This window comes from Ambystoma mexicanum, chromosome 5p (assembly GCF_040938575.1).
Source record: "Ambystoma mexicanum isolate Mex_15411 chromosome 5p, UKY_AmexF1_1, whole genome shotgun sequence".
NCBI lineage: Eukaryota > Metazoa > Chordata > Amphibia > Caudata > Ambystomatidae > Ambystoma > Ambystoma mexicanum.
In genome coordinates, this window is record NC_090930.1 from 757,464,250 (window position 1) to 757,484,335 (window position 20,086).

At 50.3% G+C, this 20,086-nt stretch overlaps 1 protein-coding gene across 36 annotated transcripts in view; it reads right to left on the bottom strand.

Moving 5' to 3' along the window:
• The window catches only part of CLASP2 (cytoplasmic linker associated protein 2), a 2,478,243-nt gene that overhangs the window by 142,938 nt on the left and 2,315,219 nt on the right, over nt 1-20,086 (bottom strand). For all 36 annotated transcript variants that reach the window (XM_069613152.1, XM_069613157.1, XM_069613154.1 and 33 more), the window contains one exon: nt 18,803-18,931. In XM_069613152.1, the coding sequence (XP_069469253.1) occupies nt 18,803-18,931 (129 nt within the window). The remainder of the gene's footprint in view (nt 1-18,802; nt 18,932-20,086) is intronic.

Consider the following 20,086-nt stretch of genomic DNA (forward strand, 5'->3'; position numbering starts at 1 on the left):
GCCGCCAATGATCTTTGTCTGAATGCCAGCAAGACGGAGATCCTTCTCATCGGCACTCGTCCACCATCCTTTCCCCTCACTCTCTGGCCAGCCTCCCTTGGCCCTCCTCCTACACCCACCTGCGAGGCTAAGAACCTCAGTGTCATCTTTGGCTCCACACTTTCCTTCTCCGCCCAGATCTCTGCTGTCTCTAAAAAGTCAAACTTACTACTGCACCTCCTCAGAGGTACTCTTCCTTTCCTCTCCTTCCCCCAGAAGCTTATGGTCTCCCAAGCTCTGGTTATCTCTAGGTTGGACTATTGTAACAGCCTCTTTCTAAATCTACCTGCCTCTACTCTCCGCCCTCTGCAACTAATCCAGAACAGGACTTGTCCTTGGCCTCAAGCCCTGGGATCGTATCTCTCCATCTCTGAAATCTCTCCATTGGCTCCCAGTGGATGCAAGGATTAAATTCAAAACCCTCTGCATTGTCCACAAGGCTTTCTGGGGCCTGGGTCTAAAATATCTTCAACTATCCCTCCGCAAATACCTCCCTTCTTGTGCTCTTCTCTCCTCTACCTCCAACTCCCTCAGGGTCAGTCGTTTTTCAAATAAACGAGCTGGGGGTAGATCTCTGTCCTCGGCTGGGTCCTCCCTCTGTAATAGCCTCACTGCCACTCAAACCTGAGAACCATCTCCGGTTCCGGAAGCACCTCAAGACCTTCCTCTTTGTTTCTGCTTTCGCTCCCCCTCTCCCCCGCTGATCTGTTCTCTCTTGGCACCGTACAACTGGCCACCCTCTGTCCTCCGGGCCTAGATACCTGCTCACCCTGCCACCCGCCCTCACTGCCTCTGGGTCACCCCTTGCACTGGGGTCTGGGTCTGTATCTGTACCCATACAGCCCCCCTTTTTTCTTCCTGCACTTATCAGACCTACCCTGTCTGCTGCCTTAAACCCAGCACTTGCCAATTGCTGCTGCACTATCACTGTTTGTTGACTTTATTATTTATTTATTATTATTTATCTTTTTCTCCTTTGCTCCGCACTTTCCACTTATCCACCCTTCCGTGCACTTTTCCCCTCCCCCTCTCTCATGCACTTATGTGTGCTCAATGTCACTGGGCCTAGTAAGAGCGTTGTTTTGTTCTCCCACGCTCCCCTCCTTCGCCTTGTGTACTTGTGTACGAGCGCTATAGAAATACAATATCTTATATCCAGGCTCATCAATGTAAACATGCATGATGTAAATATATTCTTTTGCTGATGCGTTCTGATCCCCCACCGTTTCCGTGATATGCATCTTCCCATGCAACACAAAATATGCATTATATTATAAGTTACTCACCTTAGTGACTAACGTACTCTTAGTCCATAGTCCCCTTTCCTCCATACTGAATGGCCTCCCTTCCAAGGGATGGGAGACGGAACCTTTTTCACCAGAAAAAACCTTCTTCCCCTTTAAATTTAGAGGCGCACTGGGGCGCAGCCCAGGGAGCATGCGCTGCCCTGACTCCACCCACCGGCGCCACACCTCAGTCCCCATTGACGCGTCGACAATAGATCTAACATTGCCTAATGACACCAGTTTTATTAGGGGGGAGGTTGGTGGGACGTATGTAGGAAAGGGGACTATGGACTAAGAGTATGTTAGTTACTACAGTGATTAACTTATAATTACTCTTACGTCCCGTCCCCTTTCCTCCATTCTGTATGGGAGACTACAACTGATTGTAGCCCCAGGGTGGAGAGGAGACCCTCCTTAAGCAAATAGGTTCCTGAGAACCGCATGTCCGAAAGCTGCATCAGATTTAGAGCCGGCATCCAAACAGTAATGCTTGCAGAAAGCCAAGGGAGAGGCCCAAGTGGCCACCCTGCTTATGACTTGCCAAGGTACATGACGCTGGAATGCGCTTGCCTTGGCCCTGACTGCGTGGGCATGCATGTTGGCCGGAGTGGCTTGTGCTGGCCCTCATACGCTTCTTTGATGGATGGCAGAGACCATCCACGGGATATGGAAGCCTTAGAGGACTGATAGCCTGGTCCTGAGCCTCTGAAAGTGACAAAGAGGGCGTCCGATTTGCGGAAGCCCTTGGTCCTGTCCAAGTAGAATTTCAGGGCACGCCTGACATCCAGGCAGTGCACCACTTGCTGCGCTTCATCCTTGGAATCGGGGAAAAAAGTAGGAAGGACTATTTCCTCGTTCAAGTGGAAAGCAGACAGAACCTTGGGCAGAAATGCCGGGTGTGTCCGCAGGACTACCTTGTCCTCGTGAAAGGTGGTATATGGCTCAGAGGCGACCAGCGCCTGGATTTCGCTGACTATACAAGCCACGGTAAGACCGACTAGCAAGGCCGTCTTGAAGGTGACCAGCCTGATGTCCACAGACGCCATGGGCTCGAACGGTTTGTGCGCCGGGTGAGGTTTCTTGACGGGTGGGTAGAGCCTTGAGAGACCCGTCAGATATTTCTTGACGATGGGGTTGGAGGAGGAGAAAATGCCCTCCTCCGAGTTCCTGTGGCTGCGAGATATGTGCGGCAGGGGTCCACGTTCACACCTCAATAAGCGAGGTGTGCCGAAAAAGAGCACATTGTCCAAGGTGCATGCCAGGGGCGGTCGATTCCCTTGGAGTCTGCCCAGTGACAGAATCTGGTCCATTTGCTTTTGTACTGGGCCCGGTAGCTTTGCTGCTGGCGCCCTGTATGATCTCCAGATTGGCCTGCGAGAGGCTAAGGTGGCGCAGGGTGGATGAGCCTGCCCCCTGCTGTGCCAGAAGATGTGTTGGGCCCGTTGGGAGGTGAATCGGGGGCACTTCCGAGAGACTGAGCAGCTCCGAAAACCATGGCCTGGCCGGCAACCATGGAACTATTAGAATGATGAGGAGTTGTCGAGACTCCTTGATTTTGCAAATTACCCTGTGAATCAGGGGAGTGGGTGGAAAGGCATAGGCTTTCATGCCGGTCCACTGGAGGTGAAATTCGTCGCCCAGAGAGCCGGGGACCTGCCCTTGCCAGGATGCAAACTGGGGACACTTCTTGTTGTGCCCGGTGGCAAAGAGATCCACCTGGGGGTGACCCCAGCTGTTGAAGATTTCCTGAATAATGAGGTCGTTTAGCTGCCACTCTTAATTGTCCGCTCCCAGCCTGCTGAGTCTGTCCGCTTCCAGGTTGGATTACCCCGGGAGGTGGGCTGCCGTGAGGTACATGTCGTTTTCCAGGGCCCACTCCCACATGCTGATCGCCAGTCTGCACAGAGGAGGGGATCTGGTGCCTACCTGCTTGTTGACGTAGTACATGCTGGTCGAGTTGTCCGTCTGGATGAGGAAAACCTTGCCCCTGAGAAGTGGTAGGAATGCCCTGAGTGCCAGCCAGATGGCGTTCAGCTCTGGGCAATTGGTGTGGATTTCCTGCTCCTGTAGAGTTTGTACTTGGCGTCCAGGAGTCGATTGACCGGCTGGGCTGAGTGGGGCTTGAGCCAACCCTTCTTGGCCAGGGAGACATCGGTTTGCATTGGAATCCCCGTTTTGGCAGAGGGGCGTCGTGTGAGGACTTCAGCCAGAACCCCCTCTGCCGGCTGCTCGACCTTGGGTTGGGGGAGGCCTAGGTACTCCGCCAGACCAGCAAGACGTTCATGGAAGGCCCTGGCCGAGGATGGCGTGTCTGGATCCTCCTCCTCATCCGTATCCTGCAGATCTGGGGGATCCTGTGGAGGAGGAGGAGAAGGAGGAGGAGTAGTAGTAGTAGTTGGCGCCAGAGGCTGGGGTACAGGGACTGTGGCCGGAGGCAGCAGCAGAGTTGGCTGTGGAGGCAGCTGCACCGGGGACTAGGGGCCCGATGGAGGCGTCTGTGGTGCCGCTAGCATTGTGGGAATGACTTCCCTGATGGCGTCTTTGAGGTTAACCCCCATCTGAAGTGACTTCATGAGGCCGATGAACTTCTCGAAGAGCACCTCCTCACTAGGCCAAACAGGTGGCAGGGGTGCCGACGGGGCAGCAGGGAGCTGCTGGAGCCGCTGCGTACCCTGTCCATATGGACGCAAAGGAAAGCTGCCCTATGCAAATGAGGGGTAGAATGTAGGCCACGTAACTGGTTGAGGCCAGTCCCACCTTGACACTCGTTCTTCGCCGAATTCCTGGAATGGCGTCGGACGGGTGCCTCTTTCTGGCGCAGCAGCCATTTTGTCGAGTTGCCTGCCACGTGCCTGCAACATGTTGCTCGGCCCGCTGGGCCCAGCTTCCTCCAAGACTTGCGTGTGGTTCACGAGGCCTACCCTGCTCCTCGGGCATAGGCCCGGTAGGTGTGGCACCCTCGAACCAGGGGTCAATAGAGCTGCGTTTAGGCACCCCCCTCAGACATATTGCCGGTATTCGGGCATAGCCCCTCGGCCATGGTGCCGGTAAAAGGCCGGAGCCCCTCGGGTAAAGACCCGGTACAAGAACCTTCCGGTCCCACAACACTGCCACCGGGAGGATCCGAGGATACCTCGACCCGAAGCTGAAGCAGCCTCAGTGCACGTCCTGGTAGAAGGACCTGACTGGTCCCTCCCGCGCAGGAATGGCCCTGGGAAGGAGTCTCCCTTGCAGGGTGCGATGGAGAATATCGGCCCTACCTTGGGCCTGGTTTGATGCTTCACAAAGTTCTTGAGATCCTCTGGAGGCGACCTCTGGAAGAGCTCCCGCCACCTGGCTAGTCTGTTCTTCAGCGCCTTCGAGGACAGCGAGTCACACGCCAAACAAGATTGCCAACCATGGTCTGGGCCAAGTCATCGTAGGCAGAGGGCGTGGGGGTCTGAAGTTGGGAACAGCCTGTTGCAGGAGGGACACCTGCTGAACCCCATAGAAGTTGACATGTGCCAGGGAGGAGCATGACCCCTGAGGACTGAGTACCTGAATGATAAAAAAAGGCAAAAAAGACAAAGAGATTAAGTATCCACGCGTGGAATTACATGGCCAAAGCCAAACCTAGGAGCGCTGGTGAATTCTGCCCGTTCCCGTCGACGCAGAAAACGGGACTGAGGTGTGGTGCCGTAGGGCGGAGTCAGGGCAGCGCATGCTCCCTGGGCTGCGCCCCCGCACGCCTTTAAATATAAAGGGGAATAAGGTTTTTTTCTGGTGAAAAAGGTTCAGTCTCCCGTCCCCTGGAAGGGACGCCCATACAGTATGGAGCAAAGGGACGGGACGTAAGAGTATGGCAACAAATGACTTTCATCCCTAAGTTATTCTCTGAAAAACACTGGTAGTCATCCTCCTAGTAATAGTTGGGCTCAAAGATTGGGGATGTAACTTGATAGGCTGTTAAGTCAAAGTAAGATTTGTGCAGCTATTACGTAATGTCCTCCAGTATTATCACAATTTCTGCATTTGCTATTGCCCATGACAATCTTTGGCATTAGCTATTTGCAATGCATTAGCATACAGATATCATTTTCTCATACATTTGCATTCTCCCACAAATTCCTTTGGCAAAAGTAACCTCGGACCAGATCCACTTTCTTCCCTTACCACATGACATAACTTTTCAAGCCCATTACTTCAACCCTATTAATATCCTTGCCACAGAAAATAGAACTTAGTGGACCATGCAATATGCCCAGGGTGAAGAAACATACAATATTACTAGCCTACCTGGTCAAGGGCACTGGAGGCAGATAACGTATTACAGCCGTTAAAGATTTGTCAGGCATAGTAATACATAACCAAGTGGACATTAACTATGCAATTGCTAATTCATATGGAACAAGTTACTTACCTGTAACTGTTGTTCTCCAGCATGGGTCTGGCATGGATTCACATACTCATGAATATTCCCCGTCGTCAGGCTGGGAATCCTCGGTAAAGAAAAATCAGTATCAGTTTTGTTTCTGATCTGTCTTTCGTAGTAGTAACCCATCACTGATCTCTGTGTCATACTGACCACAGCCAATGACTGCCATCTCCCTAAGCCCCGCCTCTGGAAGCCATCTTCAGATTTGGTAGCACGTGAAGTGGCAGCCGCAGAGGGGTAGGCGGGAGGGTTCGCATGTGAATCCATGCCAGACCCATGCTGGAGAACAACAGTTACAGGTAAGTAACTTGTTCCTTCTCCAGCATGGGGGTCTGGCATGGATTCACATGCTCATGAATAAAAGAATACATAGCATTACACACATGCACAACCACGGGAGGTGGCAAAGGCTCAACATTAAGCATTACATCCAAAACTCAACATTAAGCAATTCTTACCTCCTCACCAGGCTCACCTTAGGCGAACAGGTTGCGCAGCACTGCTTGGCCGACCCTGGACTCCTCCCTGGAATCCCGATCGACGCAGTAGAATTTCGTGAAGGTGTGCGTCGACCTCCACGTAGCAGCCCTGCAGATGTCCAGCAAGGGCACACCAGATAGGAACGCCGTGGTAGCTGCGATCGCTCTGGTGGAATGGGCTCTCGGACGGCCAGGCAGCGGTCGGTTTGCCAACCGATGACAGTACATGATACAGCCGGAGAGCCATCTGGAAATGGAAGCCTTCGAGAGATCCTTCCCCTGATTGACAGGTCCAAAGTTCACAAAAAGTTGTGACGTCTTCCGAAAACTCTTCGTGCGGTCCACGTAGAACTTCAGCGCTCTAGCCACATCCAGCGAGTGCAAAGTCCTTTCAGCCGGCGACGAAGGCGACGGGAAGAAAACAGGCAACATCAAGGGTTCGTTGAGGTGGAAGTCAGACGGCACCTTGGGCATGAAGGAGGGGTGCGTCCTGAGCACTACCGTCGTGTCGTGAAAAGGGCTTGCAGGAAAGGGCCTGGATCTCTCCCACCCGTCGTGCGGAGGTGATGGCCACAAGAAACGCTGTTTTCCACGACAAGAACTTCAACGGAGCTGAGTGCAGAGGCTCGAACGGAGGTCCCATGAGCTTGGTCAGCACCACGTTGAGCTCCCACGCCGGGGCCGGGGCCTTCACCGGCGGGAACGATCTGAACAGTCCCTTCATGAATTCTTTCACCAGACGATGAGACCACAAAGACGTCCGTCCCGTGGTTCTGGTGTATCGGGAGATCGCAGCAAGATGAATCTTAATGGAAGCGTGCGCCAGTCCAGCCTTGGCCAGCGTCAGCAGGTACGGCAGTACTTAATGCCGTAATCCGTAGAGGGTTAATCTTCTGTGCGTGGCACCAGACAGAGAACCTCTTCCATTTGTGTCCGTAGCAGTTAAGAGTTGAGGACGCCCTGGCCTTTGCAAGAGCCTCTCTGCAGTTGGCCGGTATGTCGTAACCTCCAAACTCTAACGCTGCAGGAGCCAGGCCTGCAAGTTCAGTGACTTTGGGTCGTGATGGAGGATGGCGCCTCCTTCCCTGGAGAGAAGTTCCGCGTCCACTGGCAGCTTGATTGACGGGGACGCTGACAAGTCCAGAAGGTCCGGGAACCATATCTGCCTCGGCCACGCAGGTGCGACGAGGATCATCCTGCACCGTGACCTCTTGAGCTGGTTGATGAGCCGGATCAGCAGCGGCAATGGAGGGAACGCATATAGGAACAGGCCCTCCCAGGGGAACGAGAAAGCATCGCCCATGCTCCTCGGCTGGGGAAACCTGCTGGCGAACCTCCGGCACTTGGAGTTTGTCGCCGTCGCGAACAGATCGATCTGGGGTGTGCCCCACCGTCAGAAGAGGTGGTCCACTAGATCCGGTCATAGTTCGCACTTGTGGCACGAGCGCAGCGATGGTGTTTTTTATTCCTGCCAGATGAAACGGCACCAGAAACATCCCTTGGGCGACGGCCCAATGCCACAGATCCTGCGCCTCCTTGGACAGGGCTGGGGATCTGGTACCGCCCTGCTTCCTGATGTAGAACATGGTGGTGGTGTTGTTGTCAGTGAAGATCCTCACCACCTTGCCCTGGAGGGACAGAAGAAAGGACCTGAGGGCCCAAAACACTGCATGGAGTTCCAGGACGTTGATATGGAGGGACTTCTCCGTCGGAAGCCAAAGGCCCCTCGCATGCAGATTTTCGGTGTGTGCTCCCCACCCTTCCAGGGAGGCAACCGTGGTCACTGTCTTCTGGTGGCCTGGGGTCTGGAAGTCCATGCCCGCCGTCAGAAGCGCGGGTGCCCCACCACCGGATCGCTCGTCGGAAGCTCTCGTCGAGTGTGATCCTGTCCTCGAAGCTGCCCGTCGTCTGGATCCAGCGAGCGTCCAGGAACTCCTGTAACGGGCGCATCCGAAGCCTGCACAGGCGGATGAGATAAATGCAAGAAGACATCATTCCGAGGAGGCACTTGATGGACCTCACCCTGGCCGCGTCCGCAACCAGCATCCGCTGCACCTTGCCCAAGATGGCCCTCGTCCTTTCATCCGACGGAGAGGCCAGAAGCGCCACTGTGTCGAGCTTCGCTCCCAGAAACAGTGCGTCTTGCGCGGGCACCAGGTGGGACTTGGCGTAGTTTATGGAGAATCCCAGGTCCGTGAGTAGTTGGACGGTCCTCGCCGTGTGCTCCGCGGCAAGCTCCTTTGTCTTTGCTCGGATGAGCCAGTCGTCCAGGTAGGGGTAGACGTGGATCCCCTCCAGGCGCAGCCACGCCGCCACCGGTGCAAGGCACTTGGTGAACACCCTGGGTGCCGACCTCAATCCGAAGGGAAAGGCTCTGAACTGGTAGTGACGCCCTTGGACCACGAATCTGAGAAACTTTCGGTGTCCCTTTAGGATGGGGATATGGAAGTAGGCATCCTCCAAATCCAACGACGACAGGAAATCGCCCTCCTCCAGTTGACCCAGGACGTGCTGGAGGGTGACCATCCAGAACTTCTGTGCCTTGATGAATTTGTTCAGTCGTCGTAGGTCCAGGATGGGACGCCATCCTCCCGTCTTCTTCTTCACGAGGAAGTATCTTGAGTAAACTCCGGAGCCCCGAAGCCTCTTTGGGACGAGCTGATGGCGCCTTTCTTGAGCATCGCCTTTACCTCCAAGAGAAGTTGAGGGACGTGATGTTCCTTCCTGGCCACGGGGGGGACGCCCGGGCACTTTTTTAGAAACTCAAGCGCGTGACCCTGGGCCAGGGCGTCCAGCACCCAACGGTCGGTGGAGATGGACTCCCACACGCTGACGAAGCTCGCCAGCCGGCCTCCCACCGGGGTGCTTCGGTGGGGGCCCAACCCCACGGCCAGTTCAGTCCTGCTTCGATGAGGCTTTGCCGCCTTGTCCTCCTTAGCGACGACGGCGGGGTCCGCCCGACTTGCCTCGTCCCCTGTAGGCTTCCTTTGACGACGAACGGGCCGCTTGACGATAGGTGGAAAATCCGCCGCCGGAACCTTTGGAGGCACCCTGCTTGCCTCCGCCGCTCCAAAAGGGCGGCCGTCGTTGCTGGAGAACACCAAGAGCCCGGGCCGTCTCCGTGTCCGTCTTGATGGCTTGTAGGGAATCGTCCACTGTTTTCCCAAACAGGTTGCTCCCGTCGAACGGCATGTCCAAATCTCTGGTCTGCACGTCCTGACGGAAGTCAGTTGCCTTGAGCCATCCACGCCGTCTAAGGCACATGCCGTTGCCCAATTGGCGAAATCCAGTGCCAGCGATGTCCGTCGCGATCGTAATGGCGTGGTCTGACGCCACTTCTCCTTCCTGCAAGATCTCTAGGGCCTCCGCCCTCTTGTCGTTTGGTAAGAAGTCCAGCAGGGGGGCGATTTTGTACCACAACTCCCTGTCGTAGCGGGCTACGATAGCCAAGGAGTTGGCAGCCTTAATCGTCGTCGCTGCCGATGAGATGACTCTGCGTCCCATCGTGTCCAATTTCTTTCCCTCGCCGTCCCCTGCTTTCTTCCTGGCCGCCGCGGAGACGACCGAGTCCGGGGTCGGCTGTGCCCGAAGGCACAAGGGGGCCGCGTCCGGGACCCGGTACTTCTTCTCGTACCGATCCCTTCTCGCAGGCGTTGTGGATGGGTTCTTGAGGCGGGTGAGACCCTCATCCCAGATATCGTCCAGTAGAGGTACAAAGAGGACCGTCTTCCTCTTGGTCTCACGCCGTTGATAAAGGAAACCTTCCTTCTTCTCTTCCGGGCAGAGCTGGAAAAGATCGGATGCCCTGGCGATCATGGCATGAAACGATCCAATCTCGTCGGGCGGGGAAGCCCGGGGAGGAGGTGACGACGGGAGATCCTCGTCGTAAACCTCGTTGTCTGTACCCGTCGCGGCCGTGTCAGTTCCCTTATCATCCCCACGGGTGGTGGACGGGGAGGAGGGCTGAGCAGGGCGCGATGGTTGAAAAGGAGGTGGAGGATGTATTCTTCTTCTCTTAGGAGGAGGGCTCCCAGAAGGGCCTGGCTCCGGGTCCCCCGTCGGGAGCGGTTCCTCCGTTGGTGGTAACGGCAATCTCGTCCTTATCTCCGAGCATAAGGACTGTATAGCCAACAAAATGGCCGCCGAGTTGTCTTGCGGCACTGGTTGAGGGGATTCCGACGGGCGGTCAGGAGCCCCGTCGGCACCCTCGACGTTCTCATCGTCTCCTACGTCGGGATCCCTCCCGACGGGCTTGTCTTCTACCACGCCAACGCCGTGGCTTAAGACTTCGATCAGCTCCTCCTCAGAGGTTGAGGCCGAATCCACGACGACCTCCTGCCCCCCCCCTTTTTCTTCTCCGTCAGAGGTTTCACGGGGGTCCTGTCGATGGGCATGAAAGAGGACTCCCTCCGCGGTGGCAGGGAGACTCTGGGCCCCGAGGTCGCCACCACTGGTGTAGCCTCCACAGGCTGAGCCAGGGCCGCGACTGTCTCGATAGAGGCCTTGGCCGGGTGGATCAAGGCTTTCACCACCTTAGGTGCGCTCACCGCCTTCTCCTTGGGGGAGAGTCACCGCCTCGCTCCCCCTCCGATGGGTCTTCGAGCTCGACCAGGGTCTCTCCAGGAGCTTCGCCGGGTGCTCGGCTTTCCTCTTACCCGAGCCAGAGCGTTGGCTCGTGGTTGATGGCGCCGGGTAGGATGCGCCCTGCCTGGCGCCCGTAGAGCCCGACCGTTCGGCGCTCCCGGTGCCTGCGGACTCGCGGTGCTTGGCCTTCTGTTGGACCCCCGTCGCCGGGGCGCCCTCAAAGGTCTTAGAAGACTGCTCGGACTTCTTCTTCTCGCCTGACGGGCTCTTCCCTTCCAGCCAGTTGGCGAGACGCAGATGGCGGTCCTTTATGGTCCGCCCCGACATATTGCCGCAAAACGCACAGCCCTTCTCCACGTGCATCTTGTCCTCATGCAGGCAGTAGAGGCAAAGGGAGTGTTCGTCCTCCTTAAAGACATTCTGAAGCTGCCATCCAGGGCAGACCCTGAACAGCTTTCCGGGCGTCGAGCTTCCCTTCTCCTGTGCCATGATCGAGGTGGGCCTGAGAAACTTCTGGAGTCCTCCAAAAGCGTGGCTCGACGAAATCTTCACCCTTGAGGGGCGTAGAAGAATCCGACACGGGTCCCCGTTGATCGGATAAAGAAACGGTGGAGCTTGAGGCTCTTTTGACCGAACAAGAGAACATTTTCCTAAGAAAAAGCGCGAAAAAAGCACTAAAGCTCGAGAGCAATAGCACGAGGATCCCAACACTTGAACGTGTGGTAAAAATCTGAAGATGGCTGCCAGAGGTGGGGCTTAGGGAGATGGCAGTCATTGGCTGTGGTCAGTATGACGCAGAGATCAGTGATTGGTTACTACTACGAAAGACAGATCAGAAACGAAACGGATACTGATTTTTCTTTACCAAGGATTCCCAGCCTGACGACGGGGAATATTCATGAGCATGTGAGTCCATGCCAGACCCCATGCTGGAGAAACAATATTATATGCACAGTACCCATTGGTAGATGCTGAACACACGCATGAGGTGATAACAGCTCTTGTTACCCAACTTGACCGATTCACATAGGGACTCACTGGAATGCTACATCTCCCCACAGGTACATCACCTTGCTATGATGGCCTGCCAGTTGTGTTCTACTCTGGTTCAAGAATTACTAGCCCCTGAAGTGAGAGTCCAAGGGTTTCATGGTGGGTAATAGACATGGACAATTGTATGGCAATAGAAGCAAGGGTTTACAAAACCAGGGGATGTCCGTCAAATTCGAGAAGATCTGGAATCAGTGGCGAAATGCAGATTAATGCTGTGGCGCTAGAATTATACATTTTCTTGTTTCATGATTATGTGATGGGGGTGAGGGAAACTATGTGCAGACGGGACTGCGCTGCTGTCCCAGCAATCTGAATATCGATGTACTAAGCTGTAATTATTGCCTTGGTTTAGTTTGTTATTATAAACTCAATAAACAGAACAATAAAATGAATTTTTAAAAAGAATTACTAGCCCCTAAATTAGCATAAGTGTTTGATAAAGCTTCAAAAACCAAGCAACTTTCTGCTTCAATGAGTGAGGCGATGATCTCGGTTTTACTTTCCCTCGTCATTGTTAAACGTGAAATAGTTAAAGTGCTAGCAATGAGAATACAACCGCATATGTCAGGTCTGGTTGACGAAAATCAGTCTAGGTTTGTTCCAGAAAAGGACCATTGTCCAAGTTGCAGTGAGTAGCTCATATGATTCTCAAGGCAAATAGGGTGGCAGATGATTTAGCTGTTGCCTCAATCGGCATAGAGAAGGCATTTGATTACATCAACTGGGAATTTATGTTTTTGATTCTCGAGGAATTGGGGTTTCATCCAGGTTAGAGTTTTGTTTGTCTATCATTTAAAGGATCCTATTTAAAGGATTCTAATTTGCATCAGGGAGTTGTATTTGGTCAGTTAGAAGACTGAAAGAAGAACTAGTCAGTGCTGATCCCTTTTACCACTTGTATTTGCACTGATAGTTGAGTCCTTAGCAAATGCAATTCGCCAGGATTGTGGGGGAGAAACATAACAATTGCAGTGATTGGACATATCATTACATGCTGATGATATGCTCTGGTTTATGAAAAACCTGCCACACACCGCTCTTGCTAGACATGTTACAAGTAATTGTGAGTGTGGTCGAAAATGCGCAGTCCGCTGCACAGTGCGTCTTGGAGCTGGGCGACACTGCCGGAGTGTGGTTGAGAGTGTGCAGTCAGCTGCAGTGGAGAGTTGCAGATGGACTGGGAATGCTGGTGAGTACCTAACGGCAAATAGGACTTCAGTCTTTGATTTAAGTAGCAAAACTGTATCTGTTGCTAAAAGGCCAAAGACTCCTGATAACATGCTATTGGAGCAGGGTATGGAGGTTGCTTGAGAAAAATGCTGAGGCAACTCCATCTCATGGATGGGGTTCAGATAAACCCTTCCACTTCTGCCACTACAGGTGCAGCAACCTATGCCAAAATGATTGTCTTCTTCCCGACTAAGAGCGTTACTTGTTCAAAGTAAGCACCCGACCCCAATCCTTCGACCCTGCAGGAGTTGGAAACCTCGACCTCCATAGACATACCAGATGCAGATCTTTTAGAGCTCTGTCAATAAGATGCAACACTATCAGCTAATCGGGAGGTTCTGATGACAAAGGTTGGTGAAGTCCCAAAACAATACACTCAATTGAGCATTCACCAGATATGTGCTGTGAATCGGACGAAGGTTAACTTTCTTCTTTTAGCCCCACACCACCACTTTTTTCACCTGAGCCTACGACTACCTATGTTGTCCAGCCGCCTCTTGGCGAAACAACGATTTCAGCACTGAATTTTGTTTTGAGTTCACTGGTTAGACTTTATGAAAACGTTAATACAAACTTGTACGAAGAAAAGGGCAACACCAACTACCTTGAACTCAAAAACGACTTCCCTAGAGAGCTATATAGTGGGCAACCAAAAAGCATAATGATTTAATTAAGTCTCAAGATTTTGATGGTCAACCATAGCTCTCCATGCTCATTCTATCCTCCAGTGAGAATCCCGCCAACTGGCGTCCTGCAATGCAGACTTTATTAGCAGGTCTTCAATATGAAAGCCAGACTAATGAGGAAAATACCCCAGAAATACCATATTCCTCAGGACAGCAAACAAGCAATCACACAAAATGGAATCAAATGCTTTTTTGGAATCAAGCAGGAGTGCTACTGTCTGGGTAGAGAGTTTCAGTTGACACAACATGAAAACGGTGATGCAATTTTAAGGCTTTTGATCTACCTGGAATTAGACCAAAGGTGGAAAGTGATTAAATAAGACGGAGCAATCGACCCACAAAAAACATTGCATCATTATTGAGAAGGGACAAAACGACCCATAGGAAAGAGGGTTCTTGGACAGCTTCAGCAAAGGAGTGATCCTGGAAGAAGACTCAATTTGATCGCCTAGCCACATACATTCATGGGGCAAAGAGCCAGGAAAGAACCAAATTCCTAATAGAGCTTAGAGTAGAGCCCACCAGCCCCAGAAGCTCTAGCAGAGCGGGGGGCGTTAAGGAACTGGAGAATTTCAAGAAGTGCAATGGCATGTTAGGTGCACCGATGGCCTCCATGTTAAGTCGAGGGAGGGGCATAGCCTCCAAATAGTCATGAAGGCCAGTAAATGGCAGGGATCACCAGTCGCGAATAGGGAGGAGTGATATTTCAATAAAGATCAAATTAACCTGAGCGGTTATGGGTCATCCGCATCAGCAATCGCCGTGACCGGCAGGGGCCCCAATCATTGCACAACAACAGTGCCGGTCTGTCACCCTCACCTTATTGTTTGGCGGTTGAGATAAGAACTTAATATATCAAACTGCCAAGGACAGGAAGTCCTTGTTCAGCTTTAATATAATGAAGGATGCACACAACACCCGACAATGCACGAGTGAGCTCCACAGCGCAGCATACCACCTAAATCAGTCACCCCACAATGCATAGTTCTAAGCATTCCATTTGTCACTCCATTACACACACCGTGCAAAAGCACCTTCAAAGCCTCAGAGTATATGCTCAAGAGCATCAGACAAGCTATTTATTATGCAATTTATATAGCACGCTGAACCCAGGGTAATCTGGGTGCTGAACTTTACATGAAATCAAGACGCTGTGACAAATAAACGATGCACAACAATGTGGAGGTTAAGAAATATACAATACATTTACTTATGTGCAACCTCAAAACTGATGGTAGGGGCAAACCTAGGGGGTGGAAGACAGGCTGTTGAGAAGTTGGGCGTGGTAGGCCACATAAGTCTGTGATAGCGACATACTTTAGTTACTGGCTGCCTAAAGAAAGAGGTGTGTTTTCAGTTGTCCAGAAGGAATCCTCCGACCTTAGATTATCTGGTAATGTGTTCCAATGTTTAGCGGCTAGCGTGGGGAAGCTGCTGCCTCCTGCTTTCTGCAGCTTGAATCTAGGTGTGACTAGCATGTGTATGTGTGCGGTGCGTGTGGGCCTGATTGATTGGAATCTGATAATTTTGTCGGCCAGGTAGGTTGCTGCTTGATTATTTAGACAATCGTGGGTCAGAGTGAGAGTTTTAAAGATAATGTGCTCTTGGACGGGGAGCCACTGTGCATTCCTTCTTATGTTGGAGATGTGAGAAGTTTTCGGTATGTTCAAGGCCGTTCAAAGGGCATTGTTTTTTAGGATCTGAAGTTTTTGGATGTTTTGACTCTTTGTGGCCGCGTAGAGACCGTTGCAATAGTCCAGTCTGGACAAAATGAGAGCTCTAGCCAGTGTGGTGCAGCTCTCAGGAGATAGGAAGGGTCAGCATGCATTAATAAACTTAAAAGTGTAAGCTGCTGCTGCTGAAGATGTCACATTAACTTGTTTGGATAGTGTCAATGAAGCGTCTAGATAAAAACCCAGTGTTTTTACTTCTTTTGAGACCTTTATGATATTGCCATCTATGTTGAAGGCCTTGAAGGAGTCGTCAAGGCTTTTTAGGCGGAGTCAGAACCTATGAGCAGGAGTTCAGACTTGTCATCATTTAGACAGACCGTGGTATGCCATCCAGGTTTGGATAGTTTGTTAGATGATGTTGAGATTGGCTGAGTCAAGGTCATGAGAGCCAGTGATCGGAATGAGGATTTGGGTGTCATCTGCATAGTTCGTGTAGGTGACACCCAAGTCGCGGAGGCGGTCAAATAGGGGCTTAGTGAATATATTGTAGAGCGTCAGGGAGATGCAGGAGCCTTGTGGGATGCCACAGGTGACAGGGCTAGGTTGGGCTGCTGCGCTCGGTGAAAAGACTCTTGTGGTTCTATCCGAGGAATGATCGGATCCACCGAATGGCTTTAGGCGAAAAAGGCACTGCTGATTACAAGTGATTAAATAGGATTTTATGATTGACCAGGTGAAATGCTGCAGAGAGGATAGAGTAGGAGTCAATGTACTAAGCCATCTGCATTTTCCAGTCCAGGAGTGCCATTTCTGTCCCGTGTCTTGGGCAGAAACCCGATTGGCGCAGGCCTAAGAACTTGTTGACTTCCAGATAGTTTTGGATCTGGAGGTAGGCTACTCTGTCCAGTATTTTGAGTAGGAAGGGCACTTTGGTTGATAGTTGGTATTTTGGAGTCAAGAGAAGCCTTTTAATAGCGGGAGTACCCAGGCAATTTTTAGGTTGGTGGGGATGGTGCTCCTATCAAATGAGGGATCAATAAGGCGAGTAATGAATGGGGTGAGTTCAGCAGCACAGTCCTTAATGACCTTTGCCAGGCAGGGGTCGCCTTGGCAGTTTGAGGGCTTGAGGCTGGTGATGATCTTTAGTACTTCTGACTCTGAGACAGGGGAGAACTCGAATTGTTGAAAAGTATTGTTGCCCAGTGGAGACGGGACATTGAGCTGAAAGTAGAGAGAGACAATTGATTATAGTTGGTAGCATCCTATAGAAGACCCCAATCAAATCAATTCTCAAATGCATGTAATACACCAGCAGGTAAAACAAGTGCTCACGTCTAGATGGATGCAAAACCTACCAGACATACACAAGATCCAGATGTGACAATGAATGAATGACCTCATGGGCTGCACGTGTCATACCCTGGTGCATTCTAGAGGACCTATCAAACACGACATCCAAAACGATATAAAAATCACCTGCCCAGATAAGGTAGGTATTGTGAAACGTTTACAGGGAGACTGATCCTCTACATTTCTGATACAGCATGCAAATATCCATCATAATGAGTAAAAAACTAAGAAAATCAATGTAAATGCAGGCCTAGTCATTACAACAGTTGTACCATGCAGAACACCCCCCAATACTACAAAACAGAGGAAAGCACCATTCCACCAACCAAGGCAACGCAGGTCATTCAGGAGTATAGGTGACACCAGACGGGCAAATCGGCTGACCCATGCCAAATGGACCAAACAAAGGCCATAGGAATAGAATAAGCAATATGCCAGCTTAAATTAACATCACAACCAGCACCCAATTAAACTAGCAAGTAAATACTAGTCTCAGTGGTGAGGTGCATTCTCAATTTGCTCAGTGTAGGTGTATTGTGACGCACGTCAACAATTAACGTGGGATTAGAAAGTGCTTTCATTTACAAGCAAAGGATCACTCCTTAACCACAAACCTCAAGAAGGCAGATGTCTTTGTGAACTATCCGACAAAGCTAATTTCACTTTTTTTTAGAGCTGACAACAAAGCTTCGCTGTTTTCTAGTCTTGTAATCAGCAGGTCTTAATATTGTCCAAATTAATCAGACAAACTTTATCAAGTTCTGAAGAATGAAACTCGAGTTATACTTGCAGGGATACTATCCCTTACGATGCAAAAACCTGTAGGACAAGTGCATACATACACATCCTCATCCTAAACTTCTCAGCAGCAACCATTGCACTCACTGTGGCAGCCTACATCAAATACATAAACAGCTTATAAAAAACTAACAATAGATGTAAACCATTTGAGAAATCACATGCCTGAGGTTCTTGCAAGAGCGATAGCTTATGTAAATCCGAAATAAATATACATGGTGTATGTTCTGGGCAGTCTAGCATCTCAAGATGAAAAGTGAAGTGTGTTTCCCCCACACTGTTTACTGCGCCAAAAAAGATCTGATGACGTTTCACAAAGTAGTCAATATAAGTCAAGACGCTTATTTATGGTGCTCCAGAAAATGATTTAATGTTGGCCCTTTGTGATAACACGTGTTTTGGCACTTAAAACGTGCCTTTCTCAAAACAGGGCATATCCTGTGTCGCTTTCATAAGGGGTCTCACTGCACAGTTGTGGATAGAAAATGTTGTCACGGGTTATAATGACTCTTTCAAAGTCAAAATTCTGCTCCAAGCTTTGATACCGAGGGTCATTTTTTGACTACTATGTGAAACATCATCAGATCTTTTTTGGCGCAGTAAACAGTGTGGGGGAAACACACTTCACCTTTCATTGACTAACGGAGTAGAGGAAATCAAGGTCTCTGCTTGCTCTTCCCTTATGCGAACATTTTTCTAAACAGAATTTGACTGTGGTCGTGGAGGTAACCCAGTTGATATCACCAAAAAAGTTCCTCAACTCATAAGTTAGCATCTCAAGATGTCCTACTTGCATTGATCACATCTATACAAATACCTCAGAGGCATCCGTGCACTGCATAACAATCTGGTATCTGCTCATAATTTAGATTAAAAATCCACAATTAGTAGAAAGTGTCATATTGTGCCATGTGTTTCCACAATTCAAAAAGAGAAATAAAAGTTCCTCACATTAGTAGATTCATGAAGCTCACAGGACAGAAAAGACAGAATAAAGAAGTCCTTATTCAAACATTTGTTGCAGGGAGAGTGCAGCATACAGAAAACCTAAGACTACCATATATATTTTTTTAAATTGATATCCAAGAATAGAGCACTTGTGTTGGTTCCGAAGTATTTCTCTAGACATATTCATTTTTCAGTGATTGTCATGAGGCAAATGAAAAAAATAAATATAGATTTTATGGGGAACATCATCTAGCGTACTGACCTCCTTATGAGGATCCTTATGTGCTTCCAACGTCTTCATAATGGTGAGTTCTGCATAATTTTTGAACCTTGCTGGTTGATACCTCAGGATTTCTCTTAAAACCCTCAAAGCCAAAGCACGAATAGAGTTCTAAAATATACAAATTCAAGTAATTGTTTTTCACTCAATGAGTAACATTTCAGGTTACAAGCAGAGACATAGTGAAGCAAATTCATACTGGAAATACATTATTTTAAGCAATTTGCCAAAAACATACTTACAAACCTGGGCAAGTATTAAAAGAATAAATAACCTACCTCTTGGTAGTGTTCTTTCTGATCGATTGGGCAATCCTTCCACAGATTCTTCTTCTTTGATATTCCATCTACAAAGACTGATGTCTTTGAAAATGTTGTCCCCACCAGGGGGTGCAGAGCCATCCATACGGGCGCTGCTGCATGCTCCATGCCCCACATGTATAAATATGGAGCTGTCATGTCGAATAACTTCAGTTCTGTCATTTTCCATAGCAGACAGCAGCTGAGGGACCACAGACTAGATTAGATGTACAAGCTATCTTACAAGCAAGGCAGGTAGGGAGGACAATGAGAAATCTGTGAGAGGAAATACTAACCCATCAGAAACAGCACAACAGAGAGGCAAGTAATTTGTTATTCTAATGGACTTATTCCCCCCACACATTTCTAATCATTGAAAGACTTGCATAGCGGTACATAAGTCTAAAGCTGGAAGGAAAGTAAGAAAAACACCACCTGCACCAGAAACCTCTGGAGGACTCCTCAGTCAAAGCGAGTGTCCTGCCCAGACAGGGAATCCAGGCAATAATGTTTGGCAAACATGTGCAGTGAAGGCCACTTGGGCGATGCCCAAAGTGGGAAGAGGTGGCAGCCAGGCCTCGAGTGGAATGAGCCTTGTACCATCTTGAAAGATAACAGTCTCAAAGGACAAGAGTGCAAAGGTTCAAATGGAGCACTCATCAGGAATTTAAAGACCAAATTCAGATCCCATACCGGCACCTGAAATGGGGAGGGTGGGAACACATTAGTGAGCCCTTTTAGAAATTGGGAAATCAAAGGAATCTTAAAATAAGAACATTCTTCAGATGAGCGCTTGAAAATAGACAGTGCCGCCAGGTAACTTTTAATGGTAAATACTCAAAAGCCCCTGTGGGCCAAAGAAAGCAAGAAAGACAGAACCATGGGAATGTAACACTGAAAAGGATTGACATTGTGTCCTCTGCACCAGTCGCAAAACATATGCCAGCGGCAACTGTACAGGGATTTG